The sequence below is a fragment of the Podarcis cretensis genome (assembly GCF_951804945.1).
Source record: "Podarcis cretensis genome assembly, chromosome: 10".
Classification (NCBI taxonomy): domain Eukaryota; kingdom Metazoa; phylum Chordata; class Lepidosauria; order Squamata; family Lacertidae; genus Podarcis; species Podarcis cretensis.
Genome location: NC_137179.1, coordinates 65,271,978 through 65,293,111, shown reverse-complemented (window position 1 = coordinate 65,293,111; position 21,134 = coordinate 65,271,978). Strand labels below are relative to the sequence as shown.

Sequence of the window (21,134 nt, the reverse complement as noted above, 5' to 3'; positions counted from 1 at the left end):
AAGGCTTCCTCTTATCTCTCATAGGACTGCAAACTTAAGGATGTGGCACTTCGTATAGATGTAAAACTGACGGAGGAAAGATCCCATAGGCTCTTTGCTTTCCACGAAGATTTGAAACAGCCAACAGCAACATGAATCTTTGCAGTTCAACAGGTTTACGTGTACAAATAATTTCTCTCTTTGCTAATGTAGCCCAGCCAAACACCATTTTATCATTCAATAAACAACTGTACTTTAAAAAAAACCAAAAACTTAGCACTAAAATTGTTTCAGTTTGATGTTTGTGTTAGGATCGTACGTATACACAACCCTCCATGCTTTGTTCTTCCCGTCAGTGATACATAATGGCTTGTATTTTTTAACTGCAAAAAGTTCCGCAATCTTAAAACGTTACATTATTTTGCTTGTATGCTTGTTTTACCTGCTTGCACCTACCAAACTTTAAATATTTGAAAATCAAATAGGTGAACAATGCTAAAACAACACATGGGAGTAGGAGATAAAAAGACATGGCTACACAACTTGGGTGGCAGGTACTCAGTAATATAACTGGAACACTGTTATTTCATTCTATTTTTAGTGCAAATTAGAAGCCTCTTTTTTGGTTTCTGTTTTCTATCTCCACAAGAGGGAGATAGGCAGAGTATGGGTTCAGTAAGAATGTACTCTGCATTCCCACTTCATGTACATCAAAACAGAGCCCAGGCATGTCAGGGGTGAAAATCACTCAGTCTCTCAAAATCAAACAAACTTCCACAATAATGGCTTTCCAGGGCTAATTGCACACTTTTAATAAACAAACAAACCTGTGACTTTTGCATTAAAGGTAAAGGTAAAGGTACCCCTGCCCGTACGGGCCAGTCTTGACAGACTCTGGGGTTGTGCGCCCATCTCACTTAAGAGGCCAGGGGCCAGCGCTGTCCGGAGACACTTCCGGGTCACGTGGCCAGCGTGACATCGCTGCTCTGGCCAGAGCCAGAGCCAGAGCCGCACACGGAAACGCCGTTTACCTTCCTGCTGGTAAGCGGTCCCTATTTATCTACTTGCACCCGGAGGTGCTTTCGAACTGCTAGGTTGGCAGGCGCTGGGACCGAGCAGCGGGAGCACACCCCGCCGCAGGGATTCGAACCGCCGACCTTTCGATTGGCAAGCCCTAGGCGCTGAGGCTTTAACCCACAGCGCCACCTGCATCCCACTGACTTTTGCATTAGATAGAGTAAAATGTTTACACTGACTGAGCAAAATTCCACTGAGTAAATAGAATAGAATAGAATAGAATAGAATAGAATAGAATAGAATAGAATAGAACAGAACAGAATAGAATAGAATAGAATAGAATAGAATTTATTATTTATACCCCGCCCATCTGGCTGGGTTTCCCCAGCCACTCTGGGCGGCTTCCAACAGAGTATTAAAATACAGTGGTCTGTTAAACATTAAAAGCTTCCCTAAAGAGGGCTGCCTTCAGATGTCTTCTAAAAGTCTGGTAGTTGTTCTTCTCTTTGACATCTGGTGGGAGGGCATTCCATAGGGTGGGTGCCACTACCGAGAAGGCCCTCTGCCTGGTTCCCTGTAACTTGGCTTCTCACAGTGAGGGAACCACCAGAAGGCCCTCAGCACTGGACCTCAGTGTCTGGGCAGAATGATGGGGGTGGAGACACTCCTTCAGGTATACTAGACTGAGGCTGTTTAGGGCTTTAAAGGTCAGCAGATAGGGTCTCAGCCTGTGTACCAAATAAAAAATAGGCAAAGGGTTCAGATTATTAGATTACAAGACCTATTTTTTGTTGCTTATTTGTTTAACACTCTAAGGATCCAAACAAGTATTTCCTTGACAAGGGGCTAAATCTCTGCAGGTACTAGTGAACAGTCTTTGCTTCCTGACGTGTACAGTGGAAAAAAATAAGTATAGGAATCCTGTATCCCCCCCCCCCCCGAGTTTATATCCTGCCCCTCATGTGTTATGCTTGCAAGCATTTACTACTTGGGTGAGTGGGAAAAGCAAATATGTAATCTTGAAAGCTGCAGATGTGTGTGTAGGATTCTTGAGTGATGAGTGGCTACAAGATCCATTCAATGAAAGGAGGATAATGCCATGTTGGCTTTCCCATATGATGAAGCAGATGTTTATTGCTTCTAAGAGCCTGTTGTGGTTAAAACTTTTAGAGATTCAAGTGGAGGTGATATTATTATAAGGATAGCAAGCTCAGCAAGGCGGACAGATGAGCCTTTGCTGCTTGAAGGGTGAAGTCCAGTGTGAAGAAGCTTGAGTAGCTCTCCTTCTTACTTGATAAAAAGAAATCTTCAATGCAGTAATTTAAGCTGTTTTATACAGGGCTTTTTTTTCCCAGCCGCAACTTAGTTTTGACACTTCTCAGGTGGGCACCATTCCCATTCTAAGAGGTGTTCATGGTGAGTTCCAGCACCTATTTTTCTAGAAAAATAGCACTGTTGTTTTATTTAGATGACTTATTGCTGTGTTTATCTGTTCTCTAGTTTGCTTTTAGTGTCTTGTAACCCACTTTGAAGGGAAGCAGGTGGCTATGTGGTCTAAACCACTGAGCCACTTGGGCTTGCTGATCAGAAGGTCAGCGGTTCAAATCCCCGCGACGAGGTGAGCTCCTGTTGCTTGGTTCCAGTTCCTGCCAACCTAGCAGTTCAAAAGCACACCAAAAAAGTGCAAGTAGATAAATAGGTACTGCTCCGGTGGGAAGGTAAACGGCGTTTCTGTGTGCTGCTCTGGTTTTGGTGTTCTGTTGCTCCCTCGGCCTGTAAAGCAAGATGTGTGCTGCAACCCCAGAGTCAGTGACTGGACTTAACTGTCAGGGGTCCTTTACCTTTACCTTTAACCTACTTTGATTATGCTTGGAAAGAGGCATGCTAGAAATGAAGGAAACACTGGTTTGGGCCATCGTCTCTTATACAATCACAAAGGATATCCTGGAGGGTTATATATAATCATAGGTGTGTGTGTGTGTGTGTGTGTTTAAGGTAAAGGACCCCTGGATGGTTAGGTCCAGTCAAAGGTGACTATGGGGTACTGTGCTCATCTCGATTTAGGCCGAGGAAGCCGGCATTTGTCCACAGACAGTTTTCTGGGTCATGTGGTCAACATGACTAAACCGCTTTTGGTGCAACGGGACACTGTGATGAGTGCCAGAGCACACAGAAACACCATTTACTTTCCCACTGTAGCGGTGCCTATTTATCTACTTGCACTGGTGTGCTTTCAAACTGCTAGGTTGGCAGAAGCTGGGGGACAGAGCAACGGGAGCTCACTCCGTCGTGGGGATTTGAACCGCTGACCTTCCGGTCGGCAAGCCCAAGAGGCTCCATGGTTTAAACCACAGCACCACCTGCTCCCCTACCTTTATCTTTACCTATATATAGTCCTGTAACCATAGCAACAACATGGGAAAGTTGGCCTTCAAGTTCCTGCTTAGGTCAGCTTTGCAAATAAGTCCACAAAAGCCGTTGGTCTAGGGAAAGGTGAGTAAGAGAATCTAGCCTGAAGAAGCTAGCTGGCAGAAAATGGGTGAAGAGCTCTTCCCCTTTTGCAGCAACCTACTTCATTTCTGTGCTGGTCCTGAAAGAAGGAGTTTCCTTCTGACAGCCCACTTCATCTCTGCACTGAGAGCAAAGAAGGGAGATAGCATTTGTGGGACTTGCTCACTCACCTGCATGGAGATGAGTGAGCAAGTTGCCTATGTTCTTGTTGCCTATGGCTACCAAGCTACTGCTTAAATAAGGTCTGGCTTAGATCATTTGCTTCATTTCCCACAGCATATGTTTTCCCCTCTCTCTTTAGAGGATTGCTAATCTGTATGTTAACTTTCTTCCTTTTTAAAAATATATTTTTATTAAGTTTAACACAACAAGTTTAAATTCAAACATTAAACATCAACACTATCATTTAGGATTCCCTGAATCTTTTGACTCCCCTCTGCGCTTCCATGATTACCATTATCAATCTTCCCCCCCCCCAACTGCTTCCCTTATTTTCTCTATTTTCATTTTTAATAATCCATTTTTACCATAGTTTTTTGTCCATTATAAGCATTACTCAAATCCTGCCAAAGTTTTTGGTTGTTTACTCCATCTGTATGTTAACTTTCATCTCTATGATTCAAATGTGGTTTAACCAACCAGTGAGTGATACGTGAAACAGGTAGACTTTCTCTCAACAGTTTCTGATTTTGGCTGTCAGAATGGGTCTTTAAAACCAAATATGCACAGGACTTGTGCTCAGTCTTTTTGAATGGTGTTGTTGAACTGCTACCACATTTATCACCCTGCTGGATTTCCATTTTCAGTGCCTATGAACTTTATCAAAGAGGTGAAAGAAGCCAACATTCTTCTTCTCCTTTTTAGTTCTATATGACTGTATCCTTCCTTTTAATTCCACTGTTTTCAACTTTTATTTGAAATGGACCATTATTCCTGATGTACATTTGGTTATGCCACCACATGTAATATATCTGGTATAGGGATGCGGATGGCGCTGTGGTCTAAACCACTGAGCCTCTTGGGCTTGCCGATCAGAAGGTCAGCAGTTCGAATCCCCACGACGGGGTGAGCTCCCATTGCTCGGTCCCAGCTCCTGCCAACCTAGCAGTTCGAAAGCATGTCAAAGTGCAAGTAGATAAATAGGTGCCGCGGCAGCGGGAAGGTAAACAGCATTTCTGTGTGCTCTGGTTTCCATCACGGTGTCCCGTTGCGCCTGAAGCAGTTTAGTTCTGCTGGCCACATGACCCAGAAAGCTGTCTGTGGACGGCCTGAAAGCGAGATGAACACCGCAACCCCATAATCACCTTTAACTGGACTTAACTGTCCAAGGGTCCTTTACCTTCTTACCTTATCTGGTATGGGTTAGTGTTTGTGGATGTTAGCAACAGGAGGATATTGTTCTGTTGCTTGCCCTGAATGTATTTTTGCAGGTAAAGTAAAGGTAAAGGGTAAAGGAACCCCTGACCATTAGGTCAAGTCGTGACCGACTCTGGGGTTGTGGCGCTCATCTCGCTTTATTGGCTGAGGGAGCCGGCGTACAGCTTCCAGGTCATGTGGCCAGCATGACTAAGCCGCTTCTGGCGAACCAGAGCAGCGCATGGAAACGCCGTTTACCTTCCCGCTGGAGTGGTATCTATTTATCTACTTGCACTTTGACGTGCTTTCAAGCTGCTAGGTTGGCAGGAGCAGGGACCGAGCAACGGGAGGTCTCCCCGTTGCGGGGATTCGAACCTCCGACTTTCTGATCAGCAAGTCCTAGGCTCTGTGGTTTAACCCACAGCACCACCAGTGTCCCATTTTTGCAGGTAGCCATTGGCAAAGGTGTGTGAATGATAAAGATTGTGTACATTTGAATGCAGCTCCCCCCAAGGGTGTTTGTAAGTCCTTGAGCATGTTTCCAACTAGTATGTGCAGGGCCTCTCAAAATATGATAGTTAAGTTATTTAATTTGGCCTAATATGATTGTAATTCCACTGATAAAGTGGAATGCACTGGTGCCCCGCAAGACGAATGCCTCGCAAGACGAAAAACTCGCTAGACAAAAGAGTTTTCTGTCTTTTGAGGTGCTTCGCAAGACGAATTTCCCTATGGGCTTGCTTCGCAAGACGAAATGTCTTGCGAGTTCTTGCGAGTTTTCCCCCTTTCCCCCCCTTTTTCTAAGCTGCTAAGCCGCTAATAGCCGCTAAGCCGCTAATAGCCGCTAAGCCGCTAAACCGCTAATAGCGCTAATCCGCTTAACCGCTAATAGCTGTGCTTCGCAAGACGAAAAAACCGCAAGACAAAGAGACTCGCGGAACGGATTTATTTCGTCTTGCGAGGCACCACTTTATTGGTAAAAAAATATAACTGAAAACCCTGTTGGAAAACTAGAAGTATGTTCTTCCTTTCCATTTACCCTGTTGAAGATTTCTGTAAATGCTTTCTGACTGCTCTCTTTGAATAATGCTACTTTGGTGTTAAAATTACACCTTAGTTTTAAAAACTCTCAGTACTTTAGGTATAATATTCTTTGCTTTTGTGTCTGGAGTGCATCTTCCTTTATTTTCTTCACTTTTCATATAATGCTTTGATTAGGTGCAACCGTACAAGTATATTGCAATACCTCATTTATGCTGAAACCTGTACGAGGTATGAAAATCCCTGAGCAGAATTTGTAATGCGTGTATTTGAGCAGTGCAAACCTACCTTTCTTTGCTGTTGCTAAATTCTAGGGAGCCTGTAGGCCTGCTTTTGCTTCCTATGATTCCAGCAGTCATCGGACTCATTTGATTAGAGATAGCTGCATTCAGTTTTAAAATGGAATGGTAATAGAATAAGCTTATCTCATATCAGCTGTGCAGTTTTGTTGGACCAAACTGACATAAATTTATGAAATCTGATGACAGTAGTAAACTGAAGCTGTCTAGCTCAAAATTGCAAAGGAAGCGATGGAGAAGCAGGCATTAATGAGCTGGGAAATTTTTCATCTGGAGCAGTAAACAAGAAACTACACATTTTAGAACTGGGCCTCAGATCGGAAAGCAAACGTTTATAAATACTGTACTGGACACTGCCAATAAATTGACTGCCAGTAGATTGTGCTTGATGTAACAATCCTTATTCTTGCAAATAGTCACATTGTTAATGCCAAGTATGTGATATGTGGGGTACGGCATGCCCCTCAACATTTCTCTGATGAAAGTTGGGACAACAACAATAACAATTTTATTATGTATACCACGCCCATCTGACTGGGATGCCCCAGCCACTATGGCTTCCAACATATATAAAAGCATAATAAAACATTGAACATTGAACAACTTCCCTACACAGGGCTGCCTTCCAATGTATTCTAAAGGTTTTATAGTTACTTATCTCCTTGGCTCGGGAGTTGCAAAACTCCATACCCTCCAGTATTTCTCCAGTGAATTTTTCCCAAGGAAAAGAGGGACATTCTTGGATCAAATAAAAAACCAGGGTGGCTTCTGTAAATCCAGGACTATCCTTGGAAAATAGGGACACTTGGAGGGTCTGTGTATGGATGAGGAAATATCTAAATGTTGAAGAAGAATGGAATATTTCATCAAATTTTCATGTTACTTGTACTGCACTCAGAATGTTCAAGCATTAGAAGTCCTTGTTGTTGTTGTTTAGTCATTTAGTCGTGTCCAACTCTTCGTGACCCCATGAACCAGAGCACGCCAGGCACTCCTGTCTTCCACTGCCTCCCGCAGTTTGGTCAAACTCATGCTGGTAGCTTAGAGAACAATGTCCAACCATCTCGTCCTCTGTCGTCCCTTTCTCCTTGTGGCCTCCATCTTTCCCAACATCAGGGTCTTTTCCAGGGAGTCTTCTCTTCTTATGAGGTGGCCAAAGTATTGGAGCCTCAGCTTCAGGATCTGTCCTTCCAGTGAGCACTCAGGGCTGATTTCCTTCAGAATGGATACGTTTGATCTTCTTGCAGTCCACGGGACTCTCAATAGTCTCCTCCAGTACCATCCTACTTACTCATTATCTCCACACACTTACTTTTACACAGTGGGAGAGCAACAGGGCCATAGCTACTAGCTCATCCCTGACATAATGTTCTCATGGGCCCTACCTTACATGTAGATATGTCCACAGAGGGACAGCTATGTGCATGCAACTGTTTGTGTGTATAGAATTTCTGCTGCCTGTGTGACAAACTGGCTTATTATTATTGTTATTTTAATAGTACCCTTCATCGTAGGATCACAGGGTGGTTTACAATGTAAAAACACAGAAAAACATAGCATAGCAACAAACAAAAACAATCCCAACCCACCGAACAGTTTAAAAGGCCATAGATTATGTAATTAGTCAAAAGCCTAACTTAAAAAGATAGGCAAGACTACCACCAACTGGCTATCTTTCAGTACTGTGCAAATAGCGAAAGAAGTCACCAGAACATATAGAATTCAAAATATCAGAGTGTCTGGTACCTGTCTACCCTACCAGAGCGGTGAGCACAAAAAGAAAGTAACTATAAAAATTTAACTTTCATATATCAAAATTTCTTACCAGGTGTTCATAAAAGCCTGAGTCAGGGCTACTAATGGAATGAAAGTGGCTAAGTGGTTTTGCTTCAAAGAGATCAGTGAGCAGAATTGGTCTACAAGATGCGGACCAGAACTTTCTGATTTGTAGTTTCTTAGCTCTTGCATACCCCAATTTTTCATACCTGTTGTGCTGTTTGTTTATGCCTTAATCAGTTTGGTCACAGCAAAATTCTCAACTGGTAGCCAGGGGTCTGTGAGTTGAATTTTCTTTCGGTCCATATTTGGGAGCCTAGAGGATCCTTCATCTTATGATGGCGATATCTCATTGGTAAAGCCTTGCAGAAGCCTTCTTTGGTGCTCACGAGGTCCTGCCCACAGCCACTGACATTCAGCTTGAAGCATCCTTTGGTAGACAATTGTGGGATGTGTGGGGCTCTCACAACAGTTTGTCCAGTTTGCAGATGTGTCCACAGCCTCCACACCTCAAGTTGGCAAAAAGGCTGGGCAATATATCAATATATCATCCCAAACCAGATTGAAGTCCGTATTGTGATACCGGTTTCATAATTTTTGACCTGGCAATGTATGGTGAATCATGATGTGTGTGTATGTGTGTGCTGTGAAAAAATCACAATGTGGGAAAAACTGTGAAGCCAGCCAATGCTTCTCTCGATTCCTGCAGCCCCTGTTATCTCTGCTGGCTAAGCTCTCCCCAGGCGGCATCGAATCACAAGAGCAGGCGCCAGCAAAAATCACGATGCAGGGAAAAACTGTGAAGTCACCACTTGCCTCTACATAAATCCATCCTTATATCAGACATGATGATATATCAGAATATTGTGATGTATAGCTGGTGATAAATCATGATGCTGAAAACCAGATATCGCCCAGCCCAAGTTGGCAGCCTCTGCTCTGGAGTGTATATGTTGTTCATGCATATATGATATAGGCATGCTTCTTAGTCTTCCTTAGGAAATCTGCAAAAAACCTTTATACAGTGGCTACTGGGATTCACTTCTTCATAGCAGATGTGATATCTGCAGGTAAAATTTGTTAGCAGCGAATTAGTCAAATGAACCTTTGTACATTTTGAGTTATAAAAAGAGCTTGTGTTGCTAGGCATCCAAATGACGGCACATGGGGAAAAATTACTGTGTGAGAGTGTAACATAAGGCTGCATGTGCAATTCAGAGAAATACATTTCTAGATTAATATAAAACAAAGTTGTTGTTTTTTAAAGGTCTCTAGAATGCTAAGTTCAAACAGAACAGAACCTCTTGCTGGCATAGGATCCTGTAAGAAAATGTTTCAATGTTCATTGTGCCTTCTATGACTAAACAAAGGTACCCCTCCCCGCAACAGGACAAAACTGTTTTCAGCCATCCAGGATTGCCCTGGTAGTACCTCTAAAGGTAAAGGTAAAGGACCCCTGACAGTTAAGTCCAGTGGCAAATGACTCTGGGGTTGCGGCACTCATCTCACTTTACTGGCCGAGGGAGCTGGCGTTTGTCCGCAGACAGTTTTTCTGGGTCATGTGGCCAGCATGACTAAGCCGCTTCTGGCAAAACCAGAGCAGCGCACGGAAATGCCGTTTACCTTCCCACCGGAGTGGTACCTATTTATCTACTTGCACTTTGACGTGCTTTCGAACTGCTAGGTTGGCAGGAGCAAGGACTGAGCAACGGGAGCTCACCCCATTGTGGGGATTCGAACCACCGACCTTCTGATCGGCAGGCCCTAGGCTCTGTGGTTTAGACCCCAGTGCCAGCTCCAGCCAATTGCCAATAGGTGCCTGGGATTCACATTTTCACAGGTACAGAATACAGCATATTCCTGATGATCTAAAAAAGCGTTATATTTGCAACAGAAGTGTATCACTGAGAAAGTTCTGATTACAGTGGTACCTCAGGTTACATACACTTCAGGTTACACACGCTTCAGGTTACAGACTCCGCTAACCCAGAAATAGTGCTTCAGGTTAAGAACTTTGCTTCAGGATGAGAACAGAAATCGTGCTCCGGCGGCGCGGCAGCAGCAAGAGGCCTCATTAGCTAAAGTGGTGCTTCAGGTTAAGAACAGTTTCAGGTTAAGTACGGACCTCTGGAATGAATTAAGCACTTAACCCAAGGTACCACTGTACCATAAATGGAAACCATATTTAGAATACATTTATTGGGTTACAGCCAATAGTGTCCATGAACTAGCAGAATGGGCATCTGTTTGCACAATGGAACTCCCTCTCTCTCACTTCCCCAATGTCCCTTCCAGATTGCTCTGAAAGGTTAGTGAAGCATCTACTATTGTTATTTTATGTATTTAATGCGTGCACACACACACACACATACACACATTCCTGCCCAACTATGGAGGGTTCTTATAAATGCCAGAAAGGTGGTATCTGCTCTGCCACGTTCTTGTGCAAATTCAAATTTCTGCTGCTATATAACTTTCAGCATATTACAGATATTAGCATAACTGTGCGATCCGGTCTACTTCTGTATCTGCACCTGCACTTCATTCCTATTTTCAGATTTCCCAACGATTAAATGCATTCTGCCTGTGCAGGTTCACATAAATAAAGTTAACATTATATATTCAATCATGAGCCAATAACTGGGGGCTCTGTTCTGTCTTGCAGGAGGCAAACATAAAACACCTGTTTAGGGGGAAAGTTATGTTTTTATCGGCTCTACATTAAGAACCAGGACATAAACTACAATCTAACAGCTGCAACAAAGCAAACAGTGCCATCCTCCATTTTTTGTTTTTTTTTAAAAGCTTATCGGCGGGAGGGGAGTTACTTTTAAAATAAATTAACCTAGTTGAACAATCCCTGCTTAACCACCATGGTTAGAGAGCTCCAGCAGCAGTGGGACTTTGTGTGCACACTGGGAACTGAGCCCAGTGTTACCCAAGCAGCATGCAGCCACACATTGTGTTGGTGTAGGGTGGGCGGAGCTGAGCAAACAGACTATGGAAGCCAGTGATGACCAAACTCAGCCCTCTAGCTGTTTTGGGACTACAATCCCCATCATCCCTGACCACTGGTCCTGTTAGCTAGGTATGATGGGAGTTGTAGTCCCAAAACAGCTGGAGGGCCAAATTTGGCCATCACTTTCTCTTACAGTGTTGTTTTGATTCTTTGCCTTTCTGAACTAGGTTGATTGGGTTGTTCTGTTGGTTGGCTATTCCTATCACCATCATCAAACCTTTTATTGGCATCACATCCAAACATCCAAAACAAATCAATACAGAATTACCACTTACCCAGTGGCACAAAACATTTGCTCAAAGAAAGGAGGCAGGGCAATCTATTGTCACATCTCTAGGTCTCCAAGGAGATCAGATGTCTGCAGTGTATTTCGACAACAAAAAAACAAATAGAGATATTTAGCCACTAACTTGGTGAGCTCCTGGTCATTCCCCGGTAATAGAAAATGTATGACCTCCAACTCTGGTTTCCATTTGGGGATGCAGAGTTGATCTAGAAATTGCTGACGGAGATCAGCATATAGTTTACAATTAAGAACCATATGTGTAAGGGTTTCCACCAGGTGGTCTTCACATGAGCAAGTTCTTTCTCCTTCCACCCTGCCTGAGAACCTTCCCCAAAGGAGGTTTGATGGATTTGAATTAAACCTGTCCAGTGAAAATGACCTTCTTTCTTGTGGGTTAAGCAGAAACTCAAGGTAATTGTGGTTAGTTTCATGTGCCCAAGAAAGTTGAAAATAAAGTGGGGAGCATGTTTTCTCTGCTGCTACTGTTAGTTCCTGGCACTCAGTATTCTAGTTCTTATTATAGCCTTGGCAGATGGTAGGGACATCGGTCACAAAAGTTCCACTGACAGCCTCAGTTGCTGTACCTTCTTGTTAAACTGTTGTAGCCCTGGGGAAAGAAAGGGGTCTACCAAAACTTCACTGTTCCTGTCATTATCCCTGTTTAGTTGGCCACTTTGGGCAGCAGTGTGTTGGACTTTCACAGGGCAGAGTTTGGGCGAGCATCCTTAGGTACCTTTATGGTGAATGGCGAGACCAGGAACTAACCTTCTTGGCTTGGTAAGGATTACCTTGGGGGCAAACCCCCCTGAGAGTGGGTGGGTCAGGAAGGCCTCCCTATCTATCCTCAGGCATGATAAAAGGGGGGTGGTAGTGGAACCGAAGGCAATTCCCCTTTTCATGTAGCAAGGCAGGCTTCACCCAAAAGCGAGGTTCCCACACACAGCCACACTGCAGATAATTTGTATAAATTTAAATAAGCATGCCCTCATGTTTTACCCAAACTTTTCTTGTGTCACGCCTTTTTATTTCATAGCTGTGGCTGCTACAGGCAACCCCAGATTTGTGTTGGAGTTGTGTTCTGGGTCATTGCGTGCTTGCACAAAATTGTGTGCAGTTGAAATATCCTGCCTCATTCAGCTTCCATCCCTCCTTGCGCTACTCTTTTAGTAAACATCTTTTATTATGTTTCCAGGTGGCTTCTGTGTTTAGTGCTGTGCACATGTGCACAATCGCACACATATCCTTTGCGCCTAAAACGGGGTTTGCCTGTACAAGGTTTTCTGTCGATATAAATTTTTGCCTTAAATTTTTTTCAGAGTAGTAATCCTATTGCTTTTCTAAGTAGTAGTAATATAGAAATATTATGGAAAAGATCACAAGTTGAAGGGGGCAATATTTTATTTCCTGAGTAATTCCTATTGCTTAGAATTGTTTAAAGCAATTGTATATTTTATGCTGATGTTTTGTAACAGAAATAAGATTGAAGCAGAGTAATGATGAAGCTTTTAACTGGCTGCAGTTTGGTATTTTTAAACTGTACTGTGTTTCACCAAAGTTGTGGAGGTATGGATCCATAATTCCAGGTATTCTGGATAAAGGATAGGTAATTCTTAACATACCTCTTTTCCCTTTGAATATTTTTGTGCTTCCTGCACAAGTGTACTTGAAATACATCTTTTATTTTAATCACTGCTAAAGTAGTTCTTTCAACAAAGTAAAAGTGATTTGTTCCATGAAACCATTTATAGAAAATAGTTTTCTGACTGGTCCAGACTTAAAGTTTTCATTTGGCTAGCACAAGGAGAATATTCTGGTTACCTCTCTTCTTATTGTATCCATAAGCTCATTTTCCATTTGTTGTGGAGTGCCTGTGTGCCTGCTACAACAATGGATTGTGACTTTTTTTTCTGTAATAGAGTGGCTATGGTTCATTCAGTGACTATGGTACCTGTTGCTGGTTCTTTTTCCAGGTCAGTTGGCTGCAGGTACATGTGAGATTGTTACGCTGGACAGAGATAGCAGTCAGCCCCGAAGGACTATAGCCCGACAAACAGCTCGTTGTGCATGTAAAAAAGGACAGATTGCCGGTACAACGAGAGCGAGGCCAGCCTGCGTCGATGGTAAGAGACAAAAGATCATTTAACTTAATATCCGCCCAACACGGAATTGGTTATCAAGCACTTTATTTGTTCAGATTGAAAAAGTGTCTTGTCAAATATTTGTGCAATCACCAGCCAAGTGAACATGTTGACCCGAGGATTACTCTGGAAATTCTTGTACACATTAACTGTGTGCCTCTAACAGGCAATTGACTCGCTTTCTCTTCTGGTCTGGAGCCTTTGTTTTCTGTTAGCTGATGAAGTTGAGAAATGTCCGGTCATTTCTCCATGGATCTGTATCTGTGGGATGGTTGTGCGTCAGTTCCATACCAATGGGCAACCAAGCCATGCTTTCCAGATGGCGTATTGGAACAAGCGCTGTATGTTTTCTCTGCCAGAATCCACAGACTTAGAATTGGTTTTGTAATGGTGTAGGAAATGGATGTCCTGCATTGCAGTACTATTGTGTTAAGAGAGAGATTGCTTCTCGAAAACCTTTCTATTGCTTCCTCCGAGCATCAAGAGCTGGGTTCACAGCCAGCCTAACTGACGTTGCTAGTTTAATACTCTACATCTTAATTTGAATCGTGGCCAACGTGACCACTCCTGCATGAAAGTTAATGTGGTTGGGGAGAGGTGGAAGTGCTGGTGAATATGACATTAGAATGGAACTGTTGTATTACACCTTATATTTCTGCTGCCCCTTACCTCATTAAAAACGTCATTCTGTATGATTCACTGCAGATGCAGTGTGTTGCCTGCAGCTTGCAAAAATGCTGATGTAGAGGGAGGATGAAAATATTTCACTTTGAAATCATTTTTATGTCTCAAATGAGCTGCTGTATTCCAACTAAGACACCAGTGGTGCAGTCAGCAGTGTAAGCCTGCTGATGAAAACTTACCGACAAACGTTCAGGTTGCAATTAAACTGAGATAAAACAGGACTCCTGTTATAAATAGACAGCATTAAAAATAGCATGTTTTGATTTAGGTTTTGCAGGGGAAAATACAAACGGATGCTTCTGTAAAAAAAGATAATAAATTCAGGTCTGCTTTGAAAAATGACTCACACTTGAGCCCCTTAAAAAAAATAAAAAATGCTGAGACTTCAGTACCATTTCATCAGAATTTGACTCCCCCACTGACTATCAAAGAAGACAGCACAAAGGGGATTTCATTGCCTGCCCACCAAGCTAAATATAAAACATCACATCCATTCTATTTTTGTGTTTTGCCTTCATTCTTGTTGGTACTCTAAAATCTGCTTGTTCTTTCTGTTTGCTCCATCATATTTTCCCATGGTATGTTTAGTTGTTTTCCCCCTTCCCTTTAGATTTAAATAATGCAGTTCTAAGTCAAAGATCTTAATAGGTCTACTAATTTTGGAATTGCATTTGATTTGTCTGGCATGTTAACTTGCTTTATTTTTGCATAGTTTAAAGATTCCTATCCAACTTTTCCTCTAGTATACTCAGTTTATGATATATTTGAGTTCTTCTACCTGAAGATATAGATGCAGCTTTGATTGAACCAAAGTCATTATGTGCATATGATTTAGATATGTATTAGTGTTGAGTGGACCCATGTTCTACATTTTCAGACTCATTTATTCTGTACCAATGAAATAAAAAATATATATTTTATTTTGATTTAGGATAGATTTTGTTATGAATTCTGTTCTTTTATTCCCATCGTGCATGTTATTTATTAATACCCTATTTGGAAGTAAACTTTATTACAACCAATATAATTTATAACCAAAAATGTGTATCAGATTCTGTGTAAGTTGTCATTATAAAATATTTATCAGCATCATTTTCTTAAATAATTCAAATAGTGAACTCAAGCGGCTTAGTGTCTATCAGGTTGGTAGTAAAGAGACTACCTCAAATTAGAATATTGATTAGTGCATAGTCAGGGAACTCCCTAGTTATTTAGAAGGATGTAAGTATGTATAAGTAACCCTGAAATGACCTGATAAGGACTTACGAATCTGAAGAATTTAGGGGTTGTTGATGCTATAAACAGTTGAGCCTGTAGCAATGATAAATTCTAGAGCAACTGAACTTGTTTGATAGAGCTTCAGACTGCATGCCAAAGGCAGGGACTTCTGCCTTTATTGTTACATTTTATTTAGGCAGAGGGAGAAACCCACTGCTGCACCTCACAGCTACCATAAATTCTGAATTTAGACTTTTTCCCCTCCCTTTGTACTGTTTTTGTTTCTGCCACAGGAAGAAGGGCTGTGAAGGTACTCAAAATCAGAAGCGCTATAATCTAGCCATTAAGTCTGATTGAGAGCAATTGAGACAGAGAATGTCAATGCATATGTTAATTACAAGAACAAATTAAACTGAAATGTTTTTAAATATATATTAAATTAAGATGAAATAATGAACGTAACATTTTAAAAACCATAGTGAATTGGTATAACTTAATAAAATTAGATAAGGTTTCTGTAACTATAGTCAATTCACTAAGCGGTCATTCTTGCTAGGGCAGCATACTGTTAACAAAATAAATAAAATCACAAATAAAGCAAAGTAACAAATAGTTGTTATTAACATGTCAAAGGCAAACATGTAAAGGTAACCTGCCATCTTCAGAGTGTCATTCTTAGTGTCATGGGATATTTGACAACATGTGTGGACAATGCCTTTTCAGTTGACTAGCATTCCCAACCTAGATTTGTATTCATAACACTTCATAGTTCATTTCAAATCATGGTTTACCTCAGTGTTATACAACAACCTCTTAAATACAGGACTTTTATAGGTTTGATTCCCTGTTGAATCTCTGGTTTAATATTCACTTATGTTAGTGTTCACATCTGATGACTAGCACATTTTCACTTGACACCAATTTTTATTTTTTTAGACCAGAATGTTAATCACATTACCTTCAGCTAATATTATTTTCTCTCTCCCCCTCCCACACCCAGTTATCTTTGAAAACCTACAGAGAATAGTTGGGGTCAAAACTGATTGTGAATGAATCCTAGTTCACCAGACTCTTACAAAATTATGGTGTGTGTGCTTTTCGTTGTGTCCTTGAAAGGGAGAATGTAAAATATGTTGCACTCTAAATATAGAAAATAAGAGCAATACATAATTAAATTAATGCACTGCAACTGTGATCCATGAAATAGTTACAGCTGACACTTGGATTTTAGCCATTCTAATTGCATTGACTTCAATGGGTGCAAATTGTTTTAAATTAAAGCACCGTGGCTTAAATAGCTTATCTTCAGTGAGACTAAAATGGCTGCACTCCAAATACCCTGTCTTAGTGTATTCATGAGCTGAGCTGAATAAGTACAGTTCTTATGACTATAAGAAGTTTTATGGATTGGTATCCGTTAAATTCCTGAAAATACTCTGAATGTACTGTAGGAGATCTCAGCCTTTAAATGTCATCCTACTTAAGATATAAGGCTTCTTAAGATTATAAATACTGAATTTATAGTGTGTGTTACTGCTTTCACTGGATATAAATCTAGCACAAATAAAACAAAAAAGGAAAGATCTGATGGATTTGTTACTAGCATGGTGTTGGCTGGTGGGGGAAACCTTAGGAGACAGGTGTTTGTTGCTAAAACCTTGGGATTATTCCATATCCGTATTCAGACAAATAGGCTTGGATAATTTATTTCAAGACAGAAGAGCTAACTAGTTTCAGTAGTTATTGGCCTTATCATATAACTGTTAATTAGGAAACTAATTAGGTATTGTGTGTTCAGATCCCGAGACCTCCCCAATAAATAAAGACACATTCGACTCAAATCTTTGTTCTGGTTTTTGGCTGAATTTAGGCCACAACTTTATTGATTACAGATACAGTGGTACCTCGCAAGACGAATGCCTCGCAAGATGGAAAACACGCAAGACGAAAGAGTTTTCCGTTTTTTGAGTCGTTCCGCAAGACGAATTTCCCTATGGGCTTGCTTCGCAAGATGAAACGTCTTGTGAGTTCTTGCGAGTTTGTTTCCTTTTTCTTAAAGCCGCTAAGCTGCTAAACCGTTAATAGCCGCTAAGCCGCTAATAGCCGTGCTTCGCAAGACGAAAAAACTGCAAGACGAAGAGACTCGCAGAACAGATTAATTTCGTCTTGCGAGGCACCACTGTAAGTGAGTGGTTGCATAGGCTCTGGTTCGACTAGCTCCCTACGCCCACGGTAGGTAGCACTGACCTAGGGTGCATCATAAGACAGCCAATGGTAAACACCTGAGGAAGGTCAAGAGCCTGGGAGCAGACTCTGTCCACTCCCCATATGCTCACTGCGACTCAGGCATGGGCACAACCTCCTACCGGGGGTTGACCAAACCAATTTGAGTCCTTGGATTCCTTTAACAGAATACCCTTCACATAGGGATTGGCACAGCTCCGCATCCCTATCCACCTTGAACCAGTGCCTATCTGCAACCTTACAAGTTGTGATGATTTGCTACATGGCAGGCGAAACCCAAATGGCAACAGCCAATCAGTCAAGTGGAGAAATTCCTGCCATGCTCCTGTCCCAACAACAGACAACACACGACGGCATAGCAAGGTCAATTGCTGAAAAAACCCTAAATATAGGGAGAGGTGGGTGGGTGTTCTGATGCACAAGCAAAAAGAGGAAGCTCTACAACACGTAAAAGGTAAAGGTAAAGGGACCCCTGACCATTAGGTCCAGTCGTGACCGACTCTGGGGTTGCAGCGCTCATCTCGCTTTATTGGCCGAGGGAGCCAGCGTACAGCTTCCGGGTCATGTGGCCAGCATGACTAAGCCACTTCTGGCAAACCAGAGCAGCACACGGAAACGCTGTTTACCTTCCCGCCAGAGCGGTACCTATTTATCTACTTGCACTTTGACGTGCTTTTGAACTGCTAGGTTGGCAGGAGCAGGGACCGAGCAATGAGAGCTCACCCCGTCGTGGGGATTAACTGCCGACCTTCTGATCGGCAAGTCCTAGGCTCTGTGATTTAAACCACAGCTCCACCTGCATGGGTATAAATAGGTCCCTCGAACCATTTGCCTTCTTTCCCATTAGCCAAATTGAACCCAGCAACGAGGGACCACCAATTGGGCGTTGTGGCTATCCAAACGACCCCACCCACAACCTTTGGTCAGTCACGTTGATCTCACCACAACACGATTTGTCAAGTTGCTAAACCAGTACACCTTTTTTTCTTTCATTCAGGAAAAATAAAAGTACTATGGTCACAATTATCACTATTGAGGGGGTGAGACATTGGTCAAAGTCTAACTTTATGCTCTTTAAAGGCTTATCGTTAATTCAACTCTTTCTTTTCACGTAATATGAATACAGATAGACATAAGGATACAATAACTTCATAGGTCCCTTCACAGAAAGATCAGCCATGCATCATAATTGCAGAAAGAAATTCTAATAATACCATAGTAATTTGGATGCTAATGCAGCTTGGCAACCTGTGACTAGTGAAGATTTATTCTAGTTGAATGGAGAACGTTACTTGGATACCACAAGTATTTAATGTTTCAAATGAAACAGTCCAAATTATCTTGGAGCACAATGAAGTTTTTTAATTGTGTTTCAGACAAGTTAGTCTGACACCCAGTGTACCCGAACGCAGAAGACTTTTTTGGAATGTCACTATATGCTGATCTACATGGTAAACCCTGTAAGGAGGACATGACAACACCAGTGTGACAGCTATGCAGTGGTTATAAATTTATTTAATTAAGCCACCCTGTTTTACTTGCACAATGGAACTTTACAGCCTTATCTCCCTGTGTCCCTACAGTCTGCTCCAGGGTTTCCAAGGAGAGAATAGGGAGTGGATGTCCAACTGTACTTGCGCAAATGGGTTGACTTAAATGGATACAACTAATTAGCTTGTATCACGTGGAGAACCGTTGTACCAATATAACACAATAATGATAATGTATGTGAAGCAGGCTTCTTCTACTAGTTCCAGAGATTATGGCCTTGGGATAGTCAGCCATCAAGTGTTACATCAGGAGTTTCAGTGGTGCTGATGACGTCCAAAACAGCTTTCACCATCTCTCCCTCATGAGAAGAATTAATAACAGTGGTACCTTGGTTTTAGAGCAGCTTAGTTTATGAACAACTTGGATTAAGAACGCTGCAAACCCAGAAGTAGGTGTTTTGGTTTGTGAACTTTGCCTTGGAATAAGGACAGGTTTCACTTCCTGTTGAGTGTGTTTCATTTGTAAATTGAGTCCCCCACTGCTATAGGAAAGCACACCCTGGTTTAAGAGCGCTTTGGTTTAAGAATGGACTTCCGGAACGGATTAAGTTCGTAAACCACTGTACATCAAAGGCACACTTGTCCATAATTTGATGTTAAGGCTAAAATACCAACATGGATGTGGACTGGCTGCTTTCAAAGGTTGGGAAATCTGAGTGCACTTCCTGTGTGGTGTGGACACTGATGGCAAAAGGGGAAAAAAGAAGTACCTTACAGATGATATACCAGTTATCATATGGACTTTGAAATTAACACTGTTGGTTTTATGCAGCGGTTGCTCATCATCCATCTGACTAATGTGTTTTGCGCTATAAGGAATTGAAATGACTGCTGGTGCAACTGTCCTTCTGTCCAGTACACTGGGTTGGTTTGCTTATCTCCTATGAAAGTGCTACTATGGTTGTTGGGAAATGGCTGTGAGCCTCTGAATGTATTTTTTTTTTTTTTTTTTTTTTTGGAAACATTACTGAGGTGGGAGAGAGAAGTGTTCTCTCATGCATTTCTATGACTCATGTGTACAGTTTCCTGTGTTTTGTGGATAATTTTAAGAGGCAGAATAAGGTATGATGTTTCTTGTGTTTTACAGAGGTGACAGGCAAAGGAAAACATAGGTCGGTTACTGTGCAATCTGTTTTAATATGCTCTAAAGCGGGTGGTGTTGTGGTCTAAACCACAGAGCCTAAGGCTTGCCGATTGGAAGGTTGGTGGTTCGAATCCCCGCGACGGGGTGAGCTCCCGTTGCTTGGTCCCTGCTCCTGCCCACCTAGCAGTTGGAAAGCACGGCAAAGTGCAAGTAGATAAATAGGTACCGCTCCGGCGGGAAGGTAAATGGCATTTTTGTGTGCTGGTTTGCCAGAAGCGGCTTAGTCATGCTGGCCACATGACCCAGAAGCTGTACGCTGGCTCCCTCGGCCAATAAAGCGAGATGAGCGCCGCAACCCCAGAGTCGTCCGCAACTAGACCTAATGGTCAGGGGTCCCTTTATCTTTACCTAAAGAATTTGAATGACAGCTACAGTCTCCCCACCTTACCCTGATCGATATTGTTCTTTATTCAAACTCCTTAATTACTGATGGCACCATCTTAGAGCTCATATGCACCACACCTCATATTGCATCGCTCATAAGGGATTTCCCCAATGTTTGTCCCTTTTAAATTTGCCTGTCCTCGATATGCATGGTCCCTTCCCCTTCCTCATCATTTTGCTTCTTCCATCACCAATCGTCTCCTTTGTGTTGTACTCATCTTTCTATTCTGTCCTGTTTCTGTTGCTCCCCGAATACCATTTGGCTGTGGAGGTGATCTCTATTATGTCCTAGAAAGCATCTAGAGATGAAAATAGGTGTCGCCAAAGCATGAAGAAAGAATTATAGGTGATGAATAGCTATCCATGTTATAGTTTGCTTCTCTTGCTTCCCTGGAAATTATATTTCATCTGTAGTATCCCCAAAGACGTGGAGATTTAACTATAAGCACAAATTACTTCATCTCTCACTTTAATGTGGTCTCCTTTGG

The 21,134-nt window shown here is 42.1% G+C and overlaps 1 protein-coding gene across 9 annotated transcripts in view; it reads left to right on the top strand.

Annotated features, from left to right (window-relative positions):
* The window catches only part of TAFA5 (TAFA chemokine like family member 5), a 339,258-nt gene that overhangs the window by 157,048 nt on the left and 161,076 nt on the right, over positions 1-21,134 (top strand). For all 9 annotated transcript variants that reach the window (XM_079994434.1, XM_079994429.1, XM_079994433.1 and 6 more), the window contains exon 2: positions 13,255-13,404. In XM_079994434.1, coding sequence (XP_079850560.1) covers positions 13,255-13,404 — 150 coding nt within the window. The remainder of the gene's footprint in view (positions 1-13,254; positions 13,405-21,134) is intronic.